Consider the following 20,339-nt stretch of genomic DNA (forward strand, 5'->3'; position numbering starts at 1 on the left):
TTAAGTCAGGCTGAAGAGAGAAGCCAACCCAAGCATGTGCAGGATCAATGTAACTGATTTTGGATCAATAGCTGGATTGATTCAGTGTCTGCTCCTCTATACCTTACTGTGGCCATGAATGCAGGGCTAGACTAGGGAACTCTGGAAATGAGCCTGGATATGGAAGGACGGGGAAGACTTCAACTCATTCTTGGAGAGAGACACCAAGGGGCGGCGGGTCATGCTATTTGTGTCAGGGTGTATGTGGCAAGGGTAAGGGATGGGGGCCAAGGGCATGGGAGAAAAATGGGGGCTTGGGTTGCTTACTTCAGGGGGCTGCCTTGGGGTCACCTGGTTCAACAGATGGCTTTTTTTTAGGACAGTTTCCGCATGTGTGCAATCCCAGCCACCACTCAGAATCAGCAAACGTGAGCATCTGGACAGAGCTTCAGGGGCGCTCTCCCCCAGCTCCCCACCAGCCCAGGAAAGAGGAGCACTGCACACACAGCTCCCTGGAACTAGGGTGGAAGCCGGGTGCTACCGTGTATCCATCGGCACCTTGAAGTGTTTTTGTCTCTAGCTGTTTACACAAAACAAGACTCTGGAACCGAGAGAGTTTGCAAACACTATCTTGAAGAGTGTAGGAGGGAGCTGGAACTCGCGGGAAGTGGAATGTGTTGTCAGTTCCAAGGAAAGGCTCTGGAGGGTAGATCCCAGGCCCAGTGCACCACTCAGCTCACAGGTGACACTCCGCAGCTCATTCCTGCCGGATGCCACGGTGACCCTGGATTCTTTGGCAACCGAAACGTGCAACGCAGTAAGAGCGTCTCAAGGGTGTCTCATTGCAGTAAGGGCGTTTCATGCTTTTCTCTTCTTTACAATTGTCACGTTCATTCCCAGGGGAAGAGCATAGGAGGGCCCCTGGTATCTGAGTTGCTGACAGGCATAAAATAACATAGAGCTAGCCGTCTCAGGGCAGGTACACACTGGGCAGAACTGCGTTTGGCTCTGTGAGTTGTCACCATCTAGCTGGCGATGCAGTCATTTAGACAGTAGCCGATGGCACCCTTGCATGGCAGAGAGATTCCCAAAACAATAAATAGCATGTCACATTAATTTCCATCCAGAGCTGGCCAATGTCAGGTCTTTCTAGGCTCCCAGAATTCCAGCAACGAATCTGAGCATCGGCCTCTAGAAAGCATCCGAGGCCCCTTCTGCTGCAATTGCAATTATTGTTCCCGAAATTGATGGTTTATAGTGCACGTTAGTGATTTCTTTCTTTCTCTCCACTACACTGTGTACGTATTGCATGGCAATGCTCCAAATGATATAAATCATATGTCAGTATAGATATAACTAGCTCCCCACATTCTACTGAAAGTGTCAATGCTCTATTATTTTAAGAATATTTAACACTGCACGGCCATTTAAATATATGTGCCATCATTACCAAAACAATAAAACAGGTGAGTGAATGAAATTTGTAGCAGTGAATCCATAACAGAGGATCTTTACTCCAGTAGAACTCCTCATACCTATCTGTTTTGGCAAAAGGTCTCAGTACGGTTAGGAAAAGGGCTTTTCATGGAAATTGGGGTGAAGGAGGCCCCGGTTACGTGTGCCAGGAAAACTGTCTCCCTCTGGGATTTGAAATTACTTCACAAGTCTCCTTGCCCAACCCTTTCTCCTCTCTATCACTTCATTTGGGTGTCAGCATTGGGTGTGAGAGATTAATGGAGGTTTAATTTAAAGGATTAACATGAGGGTTAGACCCAAGCCAGCTGGAGGGGACGTGGCAGTGAACTTGGAATTCTAGACCTTGGCTCTGACACATACTGACTCTAACACTAGAAAATGATCCTGGCTGGCCACTGACCCTCTCTGGGCTTTTGTTCTGTCATCCAGAAACTGTGGGAGTATGGATAGCTCTCCAGTGCTGGCCTGCTGAGTGATGCTGGATGGGCTGTACTTCCCAGAGATCCTGCTGTAGGAGGTCTGGGGTAGGGTCTGAGTCTCTATTCTGGGAAGCAGTGGATTGACCTCCAGGCCTTCTTCTAGCTCAGTCTAGGATTCTGACTCTTCTTACCTGAACCCGGGAATCATCTTGGCAAAGCCGATGACCTTTTGGATGCTGTAACTGACCAGGTCAGCCAGATGGGGCAGCATCGAGAGCTGGGACAGGTCCAGGGTCACAGAAGGGTCATCTGAATCTTCTTCCCTCGGATCCAGATTGGAGAAGCTGGTCGGCTCCATCACATCTGAGGAAGGATGAGGAAAGAGAAAGAACTTCTTGAGGATACGTGAGCCAGACACTCTCCTTCTTGGCTCCGTGAGGACCTCCTGTGCCCTAGCAGCAGGTCTGGTCAGGAATCCCATAGTGACTGCCTCTCTCCAAGGTCACTGGCCAGGAATCCCACAGCGACTGCCTCTCTCCAAGGTCACTCTTCAGTCCAGGCTTCCCTCTAGGATTCCCCAGGAATCCTAGAAACTTTGAAAAGAAACTTGAAAGAAAACTTTCAAGCAGAGCAAGGCAGTGAAATCAAAGATCAAAGATGCCCCAAGAAATGAGACTTCCTTGAGCCACGATGTTACAGACCATGTGTTTCTAATGACCAAATCAAACATGAATTTGGAACCAATGAACTTATGGAAAAGATCGTTCTAAGTTGTAGACCTCGCTAGTGATTCAAGATCTACAACTTAGAACGTCTACACTTTTCCTCAATAAACTAGAAACAAATATGTTTGGTGCCAGTGTTTGTAAAGGTGCAGGGAATTAGGCAACCCTTGTGACACGGGGTGCTAAAGGAAGCATAAATTCATGCAAGTAATCTAGAGCGCTATTGAAGACAGCAGGCGTCTGCAACCTACAATTATGTATGCCTTTTGACCAGTAATTTCACTTCCATAAATTCATCATAAGGAAAAAAGTCTGGAATAAATGCAAATCTTCAGCTACAAGCATATGATTATCTTAATGAAACACTGGGACACAATCTAGACCAGATATGTTATTGTATATTCATACCCCAGAATACTAATCAGCTTTAAACATAATATAAAGGTATATTGAATAACAGGAAAATATGATATACTGTTAAGAGAAAAAAGCAAGCTACGTATATTGTGTCCAGCATAATCCCACTGTGTAAATATACATATGCATTTAAATTTTTAAAAAGATGGGAAAGAGACATATTACAGTGTTAACGGTGACTACCCTTGGGTAGTAGGCTTAAAGATTTTACATATAAATATATATATATTTATTGTGTATATATATATATATATATATATATATATATACATATATATAATTTAGTTTATATTTTCTGAATGTCCCTAATGAACATGTATTACGTTTGCTTTAAAAATGTTAACTAGTTTGGGGCACCTGGGTGGCTCAGCTGGTTAAGCATCTGACTTCAACTCAGGTCATGATCTCGCGATTCGTGAGTTTGAGCCCCATGTAGGGCTCTGTGCTGACAGCTCAGAGCCTGGAGCCTGCTTCAGATTCTGTGTCTTTCTCTCTCTCTCTCTGCCCCTCCCCTGCTCATGCTCTGTCTGTCTCTCAAAAATGAAGTAAATATTTTAAAAAAGTTAAAAACGTTAACTAGTTTGAATTATTTATTTATTGATTTATTTATTTAATTTTTTTATTAAGTAATCTCTATGGCCAACATGGGGCTCAAACTCATGACCCCAAGATCAAGAGTCACACACTCCTCCAACTAAGCCAGCCAGGCAACCCTTTAAATAAACACATGCTATACTGAACATACCATTGGTGGGGGTGAGCACCGCAAATCAATTAACCTTTGAGGGGATCAAAACTCCTAAATAGTATGGAATTATTCAAAGCTGGATGTATAACATGCAGACTGATCCTCATTGGTGCAAAATACGCCATTAAGTGACAAGAGCAGCTAAGTGGGTAGAGAAAATTAACACACGGGAGGAACCCCTACAAGACAAGGGGTTCATAGGGTCAGTCAGTCCGTGAAATGGCCACTGCTTTTCTTTAGTCCCTCACCACCTCCCTCCTGTCACTCCTGGGTGGGTAGACACAATGGTCTGGCTCCATGGCTATCCTCGTCCAGCTGCACTGAGACCCCTCCCAATGCTTTTGGATCTGGGCACAGAAGCACCATATCTGAGGGTTCTAGTTCCCCAGAGGGAAGGGGCTTTCCCATCCCTGTCCTTTTGCAGGACTCACACAGAGGGCAGAAGGGTTGGGTGAGAGGCAGAGGGATGAAGGATGGGGAGGGGAGGGGCAGGACGATAAGGAAGAAGGTAGAAAAGGACCATAAGAGGAAAAGCAAGCAAGTGCTGGAGGTGACAGGTCCTCCAGCGCCTTGGTGGTTCCCACAGAGCTCCGGGGGGGGGGGGTGCGGGGGGGGGAGGGGAGGCTATGCTCGGACCCACATGTTCTTCCCCTGGAGTACCACCCTCCAGGGCTCTGAGGACTATACTGTCTCGTATATTTGGAAATTGCTAAGAGGGTCGATCTTGGAAGCTCTCGCCACAAGGGAAAGAAAACTTTGTAACTCTGTGAGGTGATGCAGAGGACCTAAACTTATTGCGGTAATCATTTTGCCACACCTCCAGGTATCCAATCATTACGTTGCATTCCTGAAACGAATATAACGGTACATGGCAATTATATCTCAACTAAACTGGAAAAAAACAAAAAACAAAAACAGAACCCCCGAGAGGCCCAGGCTCAAAATACCATTTAAAGGAACCAGGTTAGCCCCAGGGACGGAGGCAGGGGCAGAAGCCTTGTTTGGAGGAAAGAACAGGGACTCTGCAGACAGACCCCGGCTTGGCCTCCCCCCAGCACCGGCCCTCGGGCTAGTTAGCCTTCTTCTGTTTAAGAAAAAAAGAAAAAGAAAAACCCCAAAACGAAGCAGGGTGGGGGTTGTTCGGAGGACACTGGCACACAGCTACCCTGCCATCCGCAGCCAAGGGCAGATGGGCTGCGGGAGCTCTGGGCCCTCCTCCCACGCTGGGCTCCCTGGGCTCCCTGGGGGCGGCAGTGGGCTCACCGAGCGAGGCCGCGTAGTGATCTGAGCAGGTGGAAGACGAGTCCCCGGAGAGGCTGGGCGTGTGTCTGGAGGAGGGCCTTGAGGGACGGCCGCCTCCGCATGCATCCCCACGAACCGGAGGCTGGAAGGGAAGGACGGGGGATCAGAGACTCACATTTGGGGGCCACTTTCCCACCTTGCCCCTGATCTCTGGCAGGAGGGGCTCTGAGGAAGGCTGACGGGAGGGGGAGGCCTCCCCGGTGCCAGAGGGACGGAGCACCCCCCCCCCCCCCCCCGCTGCCCCGGTATGGATGCCCGTGGTCCTCCGCGCCCACTCCCCACGCCCCGGCTCCCCCTGTGGCTCTTCACCACCGCAGCTCATCCTTCCCGGCCAGCCGGCGAGCACGCGTACCCGGAACTGGGTAAAGTCGGCATAGGTGGGGTCGTAGGTCTTGTGATGGGCATCCAGCAGGATGGCGATGATGCGCTGCTGTTCCTCCGAGAGCTTGGGCCGCAGACTGTCCTTCAAGGCTTCCTCCTCCTTCCGTTTCAGGATCATCTCCCGCTTCCGCTGCACCTCTTCGTCCGTCAGGATGACTGGGGGGGGGGGGTCAGGAAGAGGGATGTGAAAGCTTCCTCCAGGTACTAACGGCACAAGAGGGGAGGGGCTGCTCCCCTCACCCTTGGAGCTCACAGGGCGGGCGTGCTTCCTGCCACAGGTCCACCCCATGGATGGAAAACTGGGTTTCCCATGGTGAAAAGGCAGGTGCATGAGAGAGGAGGAGAAAGGATTTGAGAGGTGGGATGCTCAGGCATTATTAGCGAGTCCGGGTTCTCAGGAACGAGTGATACGATTCTGGGCAAACCGTGTGAACTCTCTGGGCTTTCCTCTCATTAATCAAACCAAGAAGTTTGTTCCATCATAACTCTTCTAAGGTCCCTTTGTTGCTCCTGCCTCCGAAAAGTGTGTGTATGTGGGGTGGCAGAGTGGTGGCAGTGATAACTCCTGCCTTGAAGGATGGGCTGTTTTGAGAACTGAATGCATGCCTAGCACAGAGCGGCTGCTCATTCCGGTCTCTTCTCCCCCCACCTTCATTGCGCATGATCTCGAGGGAGACATTGGGGGAGGAAGGGTGAGAGGCACTGTGTGGCCAGTCCCAGTGTTGGAAGCTGGGAGATGCTGAAAGGCCCCTCTTTGGAGCCATTCCCACACCCAAGTTTCCAGGCATGGGACTCGGGATCTGATCTACTCTGACCAACTTAGAAAGACTTTGCTCTTCGGTTCCCGCAAAACAACCCCTCCTCCGGCCTGTCTAGTCTTGAAACTTCTGCCCAAGGAAGTTTTCCAGGCCTCTAGAAGTCCCAAAGATAACACCGTGAAGCTCTGATTTGCAGTTCTCTCCAGCTGCTAGTGAGGGTGTCTGACAAGGGGGAGACCCCACCATCAGGCTGTGCAGGGGCCCCAGGGCCGTGCCCACCTCGCCGCGCTGGGCAGCTGCCTGGGAGGGCAGGGCTGGGAGCAGGGACGCCTGGCACAGCAGCCGGGCAAACAGACCTCCCGGCCGGGGCTTGCAGAGTGCTGGCGGCGGGAGTGGGCACTGGGGCCCTCGGCCTGTAGCTACTTGCTCTGTGCTGGTGTCGCCAGCGCTTCTGCCCACAGACCTGGGGAGTTTCACAACAGCAGGGAAAGGAAGTAGAACCCCAGGGTGGGTGGGTTCTGGGCTTTAAGAAAGGCCCACTGGCCCGGCCCCCTCAGGTGGGGGGAGAATGCACGAAGCTGGTGGGAGGGGAGGGAGAGCCTGGGGGGGGGGGGTTGGGCACCCAGAGCCTCGGGCACGGCAGGAAAGGAAGCCTGTGGCAAAGGATGTTGAGTTCCCTCCACAGCTGAGGTAAGCCATACTAAGAGGACCGCAGGAGGCCACGCCCAGGTTATTGACTCACCTGCCCAAAGAGCTGCCAGGCCTCCTCCCACAGAGGGTGTCTGCTCAGACTCCAAGAGGTCAAGTGGGGTGAAAGGGGAAGGAGCAGGGAGCATTCCATTCAAGACAAGGTGCAAGGCCCTAGCCTCGGGAATCCAAGATTAGGTGTCTGGTCTTTCCTGCTCCCCTGAGGGTGGGTGCTCTGCCTGTCACACCAGACACCCCAGAACGTGTTTCTCAGCCTGACTAGGCTTTGATATCCCCTTGCGATTCTATGACATCCCTCTCCCGCTCAGAAACCTTTTCTGGGTCCTTCCTGCTTACCACGGTCCAAATTAAAGTCAAGATTCTCCATGCTTTTACGTCTTCCTAACTTTGCAGTGTCACTTCCCAGGGCCTCTGGACACACAGCTTGTGCTCTGGTCACGTCAAGATTGCTGACCTGTGAACATGACCCGCTCGCTCTTGCCACCTCATTTCCACTTACGCTGGATGCCTGTCCAGCTGGGTCTTCTCTCCCCTGTAGCGGTGCAAGCTCTGTCTATTCTTCAGCCCCCAGTTTACAGTCCTCTTTTACCACGAAGCCTTTCTGGATTGCCCTGATCTGCACTGTGCATTCATTGCTCATTTCTGGGGCGTGTCTACTGTCTCCCACACACACTGGCACCAAAGTATCTTCCACTCTGTAATATTTATGATTAGTACAGGCTCCAGTAAATGCCTGCGCAGATAGAACCTAAGATGTTCAAGATCTCTTTCACTAGGGGCACCTGGGTGGCTCAGCCAGTTGGATGTCTGACTCTTTTTTTATTTTTTAACTTTTTTTAACTTTTTTTTTTTTTTTGAGACAGAGAGAGACAGAGCATGAACGGGGGAGGGGCAGAGAGAGAGGGAGACACAGAATCGGAAGCAGGCTCCAGGCTCTGAGCCATCAGCCCAGAGCCCGACGCAGGGCTCGAACTCACGGACCGCGAGATCGTGACCTGAGCTGAAGTTGGACGCTTAACCGACTGAGCCCCCCAGGCACCCCTGATGTCTGACTCTTGATCTCACTCAGGTCATGGTCTCACGGTTCCCAAGTCAGGCTCCATGCCAATAGCTGGGGACCGCTTGGGATTCTCTCTCTCCTGCTCTCTCTGCACCACCTCTCTCTCTCTCTCTCTCTCAAAATAAATAAATAAACTTAAAACATAAAGATATCTTTCACTAGAACCATAGGATACCTAAGGGGGTGGCGAACATCTTACACTTCCTGTGGTTTCTGCATAAAGGCTAGCCCAGCGAGGCTTCCTGGCCATGGTGTTGACTCCATAGTCTGAAAGATTGCACACCCAACACATCTATGCTGATTGTACCTACTATGTGCTAGTCATTGTCCTTTGCTCAGGAAATGATAGTGAGACGTGCACCAGCACTGCATGTACCTTAAAATGGCAGGATGGCACACATTGAATGCCAGTCCACTAGATAACTGAGCCCAGCTTGCCTTTTTAATTTCAATAATTGTGACTGAAACATTTTCAAGACAGAATACCTTGTAACAGAACACCCGTAACATCATATTACCTTTTCTTGATGATTCAGAAGCATCATCATTCGGAACAATTACTGGACTTTGCAGGAACAAGGTTATAACCTCAGAATTGTATAGGGCTGTGTCCGTGCACTATATGACTTAGCCTGCTATGATTTGGAGTTCTTTTTCTTTTTTAATTGAAAAAAAAAAGTTTTTTTAATGTTTATTTATTTTTGAGAGAGAGACAGAGACAGAGTACGAGTCGGGGGAGGGGTGCAGAGAGAGAGGGAGACACAGAATCCAAAGCAGGCTCCAGGCTCTGAGTTGTCAACACAGAGCCCAACATGGGGCTTGAACCCACGGACCATGAGATCATGACCTGAGCTGAAGTTGGACACTTAGCCAACTGAGTCACTCAGGTGCACCAAGGAGCTCTTTTTTTTTTTAATGTTTATTTATTTGAGAGAGAGAGAGAGAGAGAGTGCGTAGGGGAGGGGCAGAGAGACGGGGGACAGAGGATCCAAAGTGGACTCTGAGCTGACAGCAGAGAACCCGATGCAGGGCTCGAACCCACAGACTGCAAGGTCATGACCTGAGCTGAAGTTGGATGCTTAACTGACTGAGCTACCCAGGCACCCCTGATGTGGCGTTCCTGTGCTACCTCACATAGCTTTCAGTCACCCCCTCTCTGGTAAGCTCTGTGTTGTCCCTTTGTATCAGTGCCTGCCTTTCTTCCCATAAACAGCTAACTTCTAGTCTGTTGGGGAGCTGGAAATCCTGGTAATCAAGTTTTATGAAGAAAAAAAAAACAGTGGTAATAAAAATGGATTAAAAATATAGAACTTTTTATGTGCTGGACACCGTTCTAAATGTTTCTTAAACATTAGCGCATATATTTAGTGCTCATAAAAACCTCTTAAGGCAGGTGCTATTATCCCCAGTTTGCAGATGAGGGAATGGAGGCCCAGAGGCTATGTACCTTGTTCAAAGTCATACAGCTAACACATGGTGAAGCCGGTATTCGGGCCTGGGCAATAAGGCTCTAGAATCCGTAACTGTAACCACTACTCCCTACCGCCTGTGATTACAATTGGCTCTGCTTGCTCAGTGGGACTCTTGTCCTCAGCTGTGGAACACACAGAGTGTTCCAATCCATCTGAAGAGCATGGAAAAGTAAATAAAGTAGCAAAGTTTGTAAATGATTTACTTTCAAAGGACAAAGTTAAGAAGATCCAAGGTTAACCTTATGCCATTGTTCTTCTCAATCACTGTATCAAATAGCTACTGCCTTCCTGTGTGCAGTGCTAACGAAGGAAATGCTGAGACCTGCCATTTTCTAACGGGGGCTGCCAATCCCCGAGCCTCCCTCCAGGCAAAACTGTCTGGAGACCGGGTAAGTCACAAGTGTCTCACATGTGCAGAGGCGCATTGTGATTTATCAAATAGGTCATTGTTTAAAGGGGTTGCTAATTTCACAGGGAATGGTGCGTTTTTTAAAAATCACTTTCTCAAGAAATTGCTACCGAAAATGCCGTGACCATGATGTAGGAGGACCCACGTTTTGGAGTTGAAAGCCTTTGACCTAGAATAAGAGCGAACAGGTTCTGAAAGAACATTTGATGGGCTCTCCAGTGAATAAAGCACATGAGCTGTGTTTATAGATTTTGTGAAACCCATATGGCTCCTCTGTAGCTTTTCTGCCTTCCGTCTAGGTTGCCTGCTGAGTCCTAAAATGGTTTTGCGCACGGTGCTCCCATGCAGGACGTTCCCTGTTTCATGAAGTCTAGAACTGCATTTGGAAGTCAAGCTCTGGAAGCGTGATCAAGTGAATGACACGGACAATAGCAGATTTGGGAGATCTTTCTGATCTATAGACCCGTGGGAGATACAGAGGTACAAATGAGCATAATGGGGAGCTAATGTATTCAACACGTATTTATTGAGTACCTATGCTGTGCCAGGAGCTGTGCTAACTCTGGGTAGAAGAGACATACATCTGTAAAAACATGGAACAAACTAACATATAGGTGTTTCCACGCAGGATAGGTCAACCAGAAGTAAGAATTCAACCATGGAATTTCTTGGGCTCCAAGGAATAAAGTCAACTAGGACTTGAAGAAAGAGAAAGGGAGCCTTCGGTGGGAACAGTCTCTTATGCCCATCCCTTTGGGCACCTGGAAGGTGCCTGGAAATGCACAGTGGGGGAGCTCTGGCCCACTGGGGGTACCTGACGGGCTACGCCAGGGTGGAGCCCACTCACCTGGCCCTTGGAAGCAAACAGACCTAGGTCAGAATGCCCATACCACACCATCTTATTAGCTTAAAAGCATGAAATTTTAATTCCTCTGCGCTTCCCCATCTATGAAAAAAACAACAGAAGTATGTACATCTTTAGGGATTCTTATGAGAATTTAACCAGAAACAGCATGTATCTTGCACTCAGTAGGACTTCCCACACCCAGCCCCTTCCCCTTCCTGAGCTGCCTTTAGGGAAGGGCCCCCTCTCTGCCCCTGCCAGAAGGGAGCCTGTGTTTGCAGCTCCCTTCGTAGCGAGCCCGCCCGGAGGTGTCCGGGGGTTTTACAAATGTTGATACAAAATTGTCTCTGGGAGGCTGAGCCTTAAGGCAATCACCAGCCCAGGTGATAAATGAGCGGCTCTCCTAGGTTTCTGAGTTGGGAGCTCTAGGCTCAGACACTCTGACAGACTTCTTTAAGCTGGGCTAGATTGACGCAGAGAACTACAGCTCTTCCTGAAGGACCCTCCCTTAGAGCAGCGGCAAGAACGTGCCTAGTGCTAGCTCAAACTTTCCATGTAACAGGAGCTCTGGGGCCCAGACTCCAAGAGCTCAGCTCTACCAGCCCACACCTCACTCACTAGAGCTCCCTGCACGGGCATCCTGAGATTGGGGGACACAGGGCTGCCCTGGGCATACAGCAAGGTAGGGGTGTGGGCCTACAGTGGATATACAGCAGCGTGAGGACCCAGGACTGTCCTGAGCATATAGCAAGATGGGAGCACAGGGTTGCACACAGTAGGGCAAGGACACAAGTGCCCTGGGCATAGAGCAGGGCAGGGGTGTGGGATTACTGTGGATATATAACAGGGTGGGGACAGGGCTCTGTTGGGGAAGACCGAGGTTGTGTTTGGGGTGGCTGAAGGGCAAAGCTGTTGGGAGTTGAGGGGTGGGCATCCATTTGTGGATTGCGGCCCCCCCCCACCACACGGTGTTCTTGGGGGGAGGCACTTGGACGCACCCAAGACCTGTTCATCACCATGGATGCAGAGCTCTCTTTGCGGACCAGGAGGGATCTAGAAGCAGACATGGAGACTCGCGTTCTGACTCCAGTCCTGGTAGTTTTACTTTTCTGGGTCTCAGATGATTTCCAAGTGTTCGCCCTATTCTAAGTGGATGCAACACCTCCTTCCTCCTGAGACCTAGGAGAGGGGCTTCTGGAACAGCAGTGAGGCTGGCACCGACCAGACGTTCTGGGGCAGAGCCTTACTGAATCCCAGACGTGTAACCATGGTGGTTCTTGGTTGGCAAAAGCCTGAGACCCAGGCTCCCTGCCCTGTGGAGGATGTGTGCTCCTTGGGGGCAGGAGCAGGGGCTCTAAGAACCGCATCTGGTTTGTGTCCACCCTCGTGCCTCGCACAGAGGAGGCCACACTAAGCCAGTGTGTGAGAAGCCCCATGAGGCACTCAGCCTTGGCCTGCTCTGCTCCAGGATAAACACGGGAGTCGGGTGGGGCAGGGGACTGGGCTAGGAGAGATCAGCATGTCCAGGCCTGCCCGCTCCCGTGGGGGCGAGGAGGAACAACAGCCTGGAAACTTCTTCCAGAACTGTCAGTGTTGACTGGGGAGCCGGGATCAGGAGTGGAGGGCTGTGATCCCCAGGCCCAAGGAGGAGGCTCCAGGTGAGGGCCTTCATGCTGTCTCTGTTCCCCAACAACAGAGAAGGGTTTTTTTCCCATCAAGGAAGAAACTTTCCATCCCCTAAGCCCTATCCCGTGACTCTTCCCTTGTTCCGGACACATCTTCCCTGTACCTGCCTCCCTCGCCCCCCAAAACGATAGCCCCATAGCCAGGAGGGCCTCCCGGGGTGCCTGCATCTGAGCACCCCTCCTTAGCCTCCCCAGGCCCACAGGTTAGCAGGGCATAAGCCTTGTCCCGGGGCCAAGGAGGGGATCAGCGTGCAGACTGCAGACAGGCAGGGCTGAATGTGCAGGGGGCACCCATGCCCAGGCTGGCCCAGTGCCCTGGTCTCCAGGCCGGGGAGGGCCAGGCTAGCCCCTCCCAGGGTCTGCTGAATTTAATGGCTACTCTGGTTACCAAATAACTGGTACCACAGCTCAGAAACAAAGTCCAGGGGCTGTTTTTAATCGAGGGTTAGAACAAACGAATTTGCTGTTGGTCCTCTCCTCCAACCCCAGAGCTGGACGAGAAGTCCTAGGACCGCTCCTCTCTCTCTATCTGGATCCAGAGGGTCATCCTAGAGTCCGGTGCTTCCCCTCACAGACTCTTTCCCCCTGGTCTCCTCTGGGCTCCAGCCAGCAGATCCGCCCAGGGACCAGAGTGGCAGGAAGGCTGCAGAGGCAGAGGGGGGACAGACCCCAGATGCCAACTGGGCTCTCAATATTCTCCCCACCACTCCTGTCCCTCCCCAAGCTCAGCAGCTCGCTCTCCCAAAGTCCAAAGAACCCTGGGTCATTGAGCAGGTTGGTGAGCATAATGATGTACTCTTGGAGGAGGACTGCTCTGGGCTCAGGAAGGCAGTGCCCTGCGCTGCCCTCCTCACAGGCCTCACTCTGGAGGGGCTGTCCCAGGCCTCTGAGACGCATATACAGACCCTAGAGAGGCTCGCAGTACCCTCTTGGTGCCTGGACCCTGTTGTTTTGGCCTCAGGGCCCCAGCTCCACATGCAGGGTGCCAGCAGCCCCAGGGGAAGGACCGCACACCTCTCGGGCCAAACCTGCGTGAACAGCAGCACGAAACCTTCCCCTTCTAGTGCTGACCCCCCGCCCTGGCCCCCGAGCACTCACACTCCTTCATCATGCCGATGTCCACACAGCGCTTGAGCCGGCACGCCTGGCAGTGGCGGCGATTGTCCTTGGTGATGCGGCAGTCGCCGTTAAAGGGGCAGGTGAACAGCGCCTTCCGCTTCATGCTTCGCCTGCCGAGGGAGAGAGCACCTGCCACCTCTGTGCCACCCACCTTCCAGCCTCGGCCCTGGCTGCCAGCAGGGACCGTGACCACCCAGACCTGCCAGCAAGACCCCTGGGATCTCCGCGTCTCCCACAGAGAGTTTGGGGCCCGGCCCCGGCCGCTCTCAGTGACCACCGCTCCCTCCCCCCACACTCCAGGCTCCTCCTCCTTCTGTCATTGCCTACTCTGCTCCCATCATCGCTTTCATTTATTTATTTACTATTTGAAAGGATTTATTTATTTATTTATTTATTATTACTATGATTGCTTTTTTTAAAAAGTAGGCTCTACCCCCAGGGCTTGAACTCATGATCCAGAAATCAAGATCTGCCCACTTTACCCACTGAGCCAGCATAGCGCCCCTGATTTACTTTGATGGCACTCTACTTCTCACTCTATTGTTATTATTATTATTATTATTATTTATTATTATTATCATTACTACACAGGAAATACATGAATGAATTAGCCTAGTGAAATTTTTAAAAATACTGGGGAATCTGGGTGGCTCAGTCAATTAAGCGTGGGACTTCAGCCCAGGTCACAATCTCCAAGTTCCTGAGTTCAAGCACCCCCAACAGCCCCTTGGGCTCTGTGCTGAGAGCCCAGAGCCTGGAGGCTGCTTTAGATTCTGTATCTCCATCTCTCTCTGCCCCTTCCCTGCTGGAGCTCTGTCTCTGTCTTTCTCAAAAATAAATAAAGAAACATTTTTTTTTACTAAAGAAACAAAAATCCTGAAATCTGTAGAGCAGCCCTCACTGCTTTTAGTGAGCCATTATGAGAGGTGAGGGCGCTCGTGGCCGCTTTAAGTCATCTAGAGCCTGGAGGTCTGTGATTAGAGCGTCCCTGGTCCAGGAACAGACATGCGCATGGGTGCGTGGAGAAGGGAGGAAGGGCCCGAACCATAGCTTTAGGCATCCAGGTAACATGTCCAGAGAGAAAAGGCCAGATGAGCGGGTGGGAGCCCTGAGGTCTGGCCTTGGCTTTCCAAAAGGCAGAGGAAGCAAGGATTCTTCAAGGACAGAAAACTACCAAAGGTTCTTAGCTAGGAAGCTGGTCTCCTCGGCCGCTGGTATTCTATGTAAAATTGTGTGTGTGTGTGTGTGTGTGTGTGCGCGCGCGCGCGCCTAAGCGTGCATGTGCAAGCTTGAGGGCTCATTTTCCTTAATCTGGCTTTCTCCCCTGCTGCCAGCCACACCACATGGGATTTGGGGAGGCTGCATCATCCGTGTCCTACAGGTTCCTCGTGCTCTTCCCAGCCCTAGCAGGGGCAGGCCCCACTTGTTTGCCCCAGGACGGGTGACAGGAGTTAGTTGGGGCGGGATGGTGGCAGAATCACTTTCTTTGTGAGCAGCAGCACCTTCCAAGGAGCTGTGGCGATAGATGCTCAAGCCTTGGAAGCAAAGGCCCGGGTCCAACCGTTTCTCTCTCTTAGAGAGGTGCTGGCCACACACTAGTTTTATTTCTTGGTGAAAAATGGCTCACTGTTCACATTCACTAGAAGACATACGGAGTTTAAGACAAACATACTCGTTGGCAGATAATGGACAGATGGTTAGGGGACCCAAGAGACTCCTGGTGGACCTCCTCATTTCATAGATGGGACCACCGAGGGGAAGAAACTTTTCAGTGAGGTGATTTAGCAAGAAGTGAAGGCTCCCTGGTTGGCTGTTAGAGATGTGAGGCTCAGCTTTAGCTTCGTGTACAACCCCTCTCATCTCTAGAAACAAGGTGCTCAGTGAGGTGGAGCCCACAGGCAAAGAGCTCCAGGCGGCTGGCTCTTGAGAACTCAAGGCCAACGATGACCCAATAGCCCACGAGGTAGCTGCTTTTGGTTTTGGACCTTGGCTGCCCGTACCCTCCTGTTATGCCTCTTCTGACCCAAGGGGACCCCAGTAGACAGGGCTACACAGGGAGGTGGAGAAACATGAGGCTATGGGGGTCAAGTCCAGACCACTAAAGGCCACATCCACCCCTGCAGTGACTACCCAGGCAGGGACTGTCCTTTAGGCTTTTGCCTGCCTTTAAGAAGGGCTTTAGAAAGCCCTTCTCCTTGAGCCTCCATCCATCTATTGTAGTTCTCCAGAGGGATAAGCAAATATGGAGGTACCCTGGCTACCCTGAAAAGAGATACTGCTGTCACCACCGGATGTGAGATGGATTCACTCCTTTACTCCTCCCCCTCTTTCCCACTCGTGGCTCCTGTGGCTCTGCCTATTACCACAAAGGCTCAGGCCCCAGAATGCCTGTAATTCTCTAAACTTATTCAAGGGCCAGAAGTTTCTAATTCAGAGTAAACTCTCATTTCCTTTTTTTTTTACAACCAGGCATTTTGCCCAGAAGTGGAGGGTCTGCTTTTTCCTTCCACCCACTGTCTTGTCTGGCTCAGAGCTCTTCCTGTTCATTCTCCAGGGTTTGGGGCACCAGGAGGAGCCTACATGTGGCACCTCCAGACACATAAGCCAAAGCCTCCCACCAGCCCTGTGCTGGGGGCTGAGAGCTCCCTGAGGCCCCCCACGAGAGGCAGCCTCACATCCCTCGGAGGCCTGTCCCTCCTTCCTCAGGCTCTAGTGCACCTGCCTCTGACTCTCACTGGTGGGCACCTCCCCCACCTGCAAGGTCGCTCAGAAAGAGATGTGGACCATGACCATCTTTCTTTTATCTTCCTCATTGTAAATCTGAAGCCCCCCCCTCCCCCCCGCCAGGCTTCCACACACAGAGGACTTGGAGATAGCCACTCAGCCCAGCATTGCCTGACAACAGGAGTGGACTCTAAACAAGGCTGGGTTGGAATCCAAAAAAAAAAAAAAAAAAAAAGCAGATCTGGCTTAAAAGAAAACACTGGGGAGGGAGGACCCAGTATCCTTGCTTCCAGCTTTGTCTCTGTAGTAGGAAGTACTCTCATGAGTACTGAGAAACAAAGCAGGAGGAGGAGGAGGGAGAAATGGAGAAGAAGGAGGAAAAGGAGGGGGAGGAGAGGAAGGCAGGAAGGCAGGAGGGAGGGAAGGAAGGAAGAAAATGTTAAAAGCCTTCTGGCCAGGCACATTATCTCCCAGTAAGGCTCAGATCTGGCGTAAGAATGTCACTTGTGGGAGCACCTGGGTGGCTCAGTCAGTGAAGCATATGACTTCGGCTCAGGTCATGATCTCACAGTTCGTGAGTTCGAGCCCCGCGTCAGGCTCTGTGTTGACAGCTCAGAGCCCGGAGCTTGCTTCAGATTCTGTGTCTCCCTCTCTCTCTGTTTCTCTCTCTGTCTCTCAAAAATAAACATAAAAAAATGAAAAGAATGCCACTTGTGCTTTTCACCCTTTGCCACACTTTGTCCCAAAGCCCACCAACTTTGCTGCGTGTCTGCACATTAGTTGAACAACGCAGAAAGGAGCCCATAAATTCATGCAGCTCTTAAATTATTAGTATGCAAAATTATAGTAAGCAGCTCTGCCCTGGCTTCTCTAAAGACAGAATCAGAGGCAGGACCCTGGAATTGTAGCCAGGAAGATGAAGGTTAGCCATCGCAGAGAACACAGTCACACTCTGGAGCGTGGGTCGGTGTTCAGGAGATGGAAACTCCCTCACCGCCTCCGACGGCCGGACCCAGGTCCTCTTCTGAAATGGCTTTCAGGTACGCCCAGTCCAGCCCAGTTGCCGGGCTGCAGGTCCTGCGAGCTTGAGACCCGGTTCTTCCCCGATCCCCTGCCTTCTAAGGGCACTTCCACACATGTGGCTGTCATCTAGCCTCTGCCCACAAGGAGTCAGAGCAGCCAGATTGGCCAGCCGTGGCTCTGTGCTTTGTCCTAAAGATCCACGCCCTGCCCTGTCTTCCTCCCAGTGCTAATTGCTTGTGAGCTGGTTCAGTTTTGAGAAACAAGAGCTTCGAGTTTCTGTGGGAGCCCATGGCCTTAGCTCCTCTCTAAGCCTGGACCCTGTCATCCTCTGGATGGTTGGCAATTATACCCCAGCTCAGGAAGGAGGGGTACGGGTGGTGCAGCCAGGCTAAATATAGACACAGTTTCTAGAAAGTCAGGGGTGAGAGAGGACATTGACCAATTCATCAAAACATGACAGGCAATTCACAGAAGCCTGAAGTGCCTGAGGCCAGCGTCTCGGGCTTGGGACAGTAGGGTCCTTCTCGGGTAGGTGGCCCTATCACCAGAGACACACCTTGTGAAACCCAAGCCCGGGGCCAAGTACCAGCTCTGGGCTCTGTCTCCACCGCAACGTTGAGTGCCACAGAAATCTCGGAGCCTGGAGCCTGTGTCTCCCTCTCTTTCTGCCCTCCCTTGCTTGTACTCTCTCTCTCTCTCTCAAAAATAAATAAAACATTAAAAAAATTTTTTTTAAAAAGAGAGAGAACTGGTCCAAGGGCGCCTGGGTGGCTGAGTCGGTCCAACACCTGACTCTTGATTTCGGCTCGGGTCACGATCTCGCGGTTCGTGAGTTCGAGCCCCGACTTGGGCTCCTTCCGCACTGACAGTGCACAGAGTCTGCCTGGGATTCTCTCTCTTCCTCACTCTCCCTGCCCCTCCCCCACTCATGCTCCATCTCTCTCCAATACATTTTTTAAAAAAAGAGAGAGAACTGGTCCATCACATCATAGTATATCCATGCAAGATGACGGGGCTGTGGAAAGGACAGAGGAAGAACGTGGAAACGGGAACCAGCTTGAAGAAATGCTCTGTGGTAGATAAAAGCAAGGTGCGGGAGGGTGAGTGTAGTATATACTCCTATCTCCCCGTGCACGTGCGTGCCTGTGCACACACACATAAACCCGCACACGTGCTTTCATATAAAGAGTCTGGCAGCGAACACAGCGAGCTGGTGACAGCGACAGCTTCTGGAGGAGGTAGGGGCACAGGAACTGGGTAGGGAAGGAGACTTGCTTTTCACTTATATGCCCTTCCGGACCATTTGCTCTGGAAATGGGAGCTGCTTCTTTTGAAACCATTTGCTGCTGCTTCTTTTGAGCCGCGCACAGGAGTTATTTACACACACATTCCAGGTTCTGTGAGAGAGGAGAGGAAAGGGCTGTCTGTTCTCAGAAGCAACACACTACAAAAGGACGATGATAATAGCCTCCGCTTCCCGAGAGCCTTCGATGCATATTATCTTTGCATATTATCTCCTTTGCATATTATCTCCAAGGCTATCAACGACCTTTCAGGATGGGCATTATCCCTATTTTACAGGTGATACGAAAAGGACTGGAGGGTTAAATCACTTGCTTCACATCACACGGCTAATAAGTGTGAAAGCAGGATCCGAATCAAGATCTGTTTGATTCCAAAGCTTCCAGTATTCTTACATAACATCGTCCTCCTTATGAATATACCGTACCTCAATGCAAGCCAGAGTAGCCATCAAAACGTGCCCCCTAGGGGCGCCTGGGTGGCTCGGTCGGTTGAGCGTCCGACTTCAGCTCAGGTCATGATCTCACGGTCCGTGAGTTCGAGCCCCACGTCGGGCTCTGTGCTGACCGCTCAGAGCCTGGAGCCTGTTTCAGATTCTGTGTCTCCCTCTCTCTCTGCCCCTCCCCTGTTCATGCTCTGTCTCTCTCTGTCTCAAAAATAAATAAATGTTAGAAAAAAAAAAAAAAAAAAAACGTGCCCCATAAAGTCCAGGAACGTGCAGCAGAGGCCCTTTGGGGGTCTCCTCTGGCACAAAGCCATTGGGAGAGACACAGTCCCTGAGAGGGGTGGTTTGGAAATGAGGGGTAACCACTGGTGGTCCTCTCCACTGGCCCTATACTGCCATAGCACAGGGACGACCCCCGCGTGTGCCGAGAGTGACTTCCTGCCAATGAGCCTTGATGAGAGAGCTGAGTTCCCCCCCAAAACGTAAGATCTTCTTCACATGCCTGCAGCTGCCTTTCTTGACAACTCCAGTGACATTCCCTCTGAAATAATCCGGCCTCCTCTACCCAAGCTTCCAAAACTACTCTTGACCCATCTGCGGACAACCTTCCTCGTTCTCTTTCAGTCACAGTCTCGAGCAGCCATGGAACAGCTTCCAGCTGCCAAGCTGAACTGGACAAAGTTTTCTCCGGCAGCCCCGACGTCGTGGGGACTCATTTACTGGCGCTCATAGAACGCCCTGCTCCTCTCTCCTCTCTGTTTACTCCAGTGCTCGTAAGCCCTTTGAGTTTTAAGTCGTTGGCCATCCACCTCGTTTCTCTGCTCCCCTTCACATCACAGCTCTTGCAGTATCAGCTGGGTGGACTTCCCGAAAGCCAGAACATTCCTCGTGTTCCCGGATCCTCACCGGCCTGCCTTTTGCCCCCTGCACTCCACAGGACTCATAATTAACAAGGTCCCTGAGCACCCTGAGGCCCGCAAACAAGAAGGCATTTCTCCACTCTGTGTTTGTTAGCTTGGCACTTGCAATGCACGCCTTCACAGTGTCTGGATTAAGGAGGCATCAACAAGGAGGAAGAAGACAAGAGGAAGAGGCAGTGATCTGTTTCTCAACCCTGCATTCCAAGACCACCTTTTTTATTCCACCTTTTTTATCTGTATTCTTTTTTCCCCTTATTTTATTTTATTGTGTTTTGAGACAGAGAAAGAGAAAGCGAGCATAAGCAAGGGAGGGGCAGAGAGACAGAATCTCAAGCAGGCTCCCCGCCCAGCACAAAACCTGACATGGGGCTCGATCTCACTGCTGCCAGATCATGACCTGAGCCGAAATCAAGAGTCGGAAGC

At 51.2% G+C, this 20,339-nt stretch overlaps 1 protein-coding gene across 3 annotated transcripts in view; it reads right to left on the reverse strand.

Moving 5' to 3' along the window:
- VDR (vitamin D receptor) overlaps positions 1 to 20,339 on the reverse strand; it is a 56,754-nt gene that overhangs the window by 8,447 nt on the left and 27,968 nt on the right. For all 3 annotated transcript variants that reach the window (XM_007072940.3, XM_015539340.2, XM_042992167.1), the window contains exons 3-6: positions 13,482 to 13,612; positions 5,419 to 5,603; positions 5,028 to 5,148; positions 2,066 to 2,237 (exon numbers count right to left, since the gene is read on the reverse strand). In XM_007072940.3, the coding sequence (XP_007073002.1) occupies positions 2,066 to 2,237; positions 5,028 to 5,148; positions 5,419 to 5,603; positions 13,482 to 13,612 (609 nt within the window). The remainder of the gene's footprint in view (positions 1 to 2,065; positions 2,238 to 5,027; positions 5,149 to 5,418; positions 5,604 to 13,481; positions 13,613 to 20,339) is intronic.

The sequence above is a fragment of the Panthera tigris genome, chromosome B4 (assembly GCF_018350195.1).
Source record: "Panthera tigris isolate Pti1 chromosome B4, P.tigris_Pti1_mat1.1, whole genome shotgun sequence".
Lineage (NCBI taxonomy): Eukaryota > Metazoa > Chordata > Mammalia > Carnivora > Felidae > Panthera > Panthera tigris.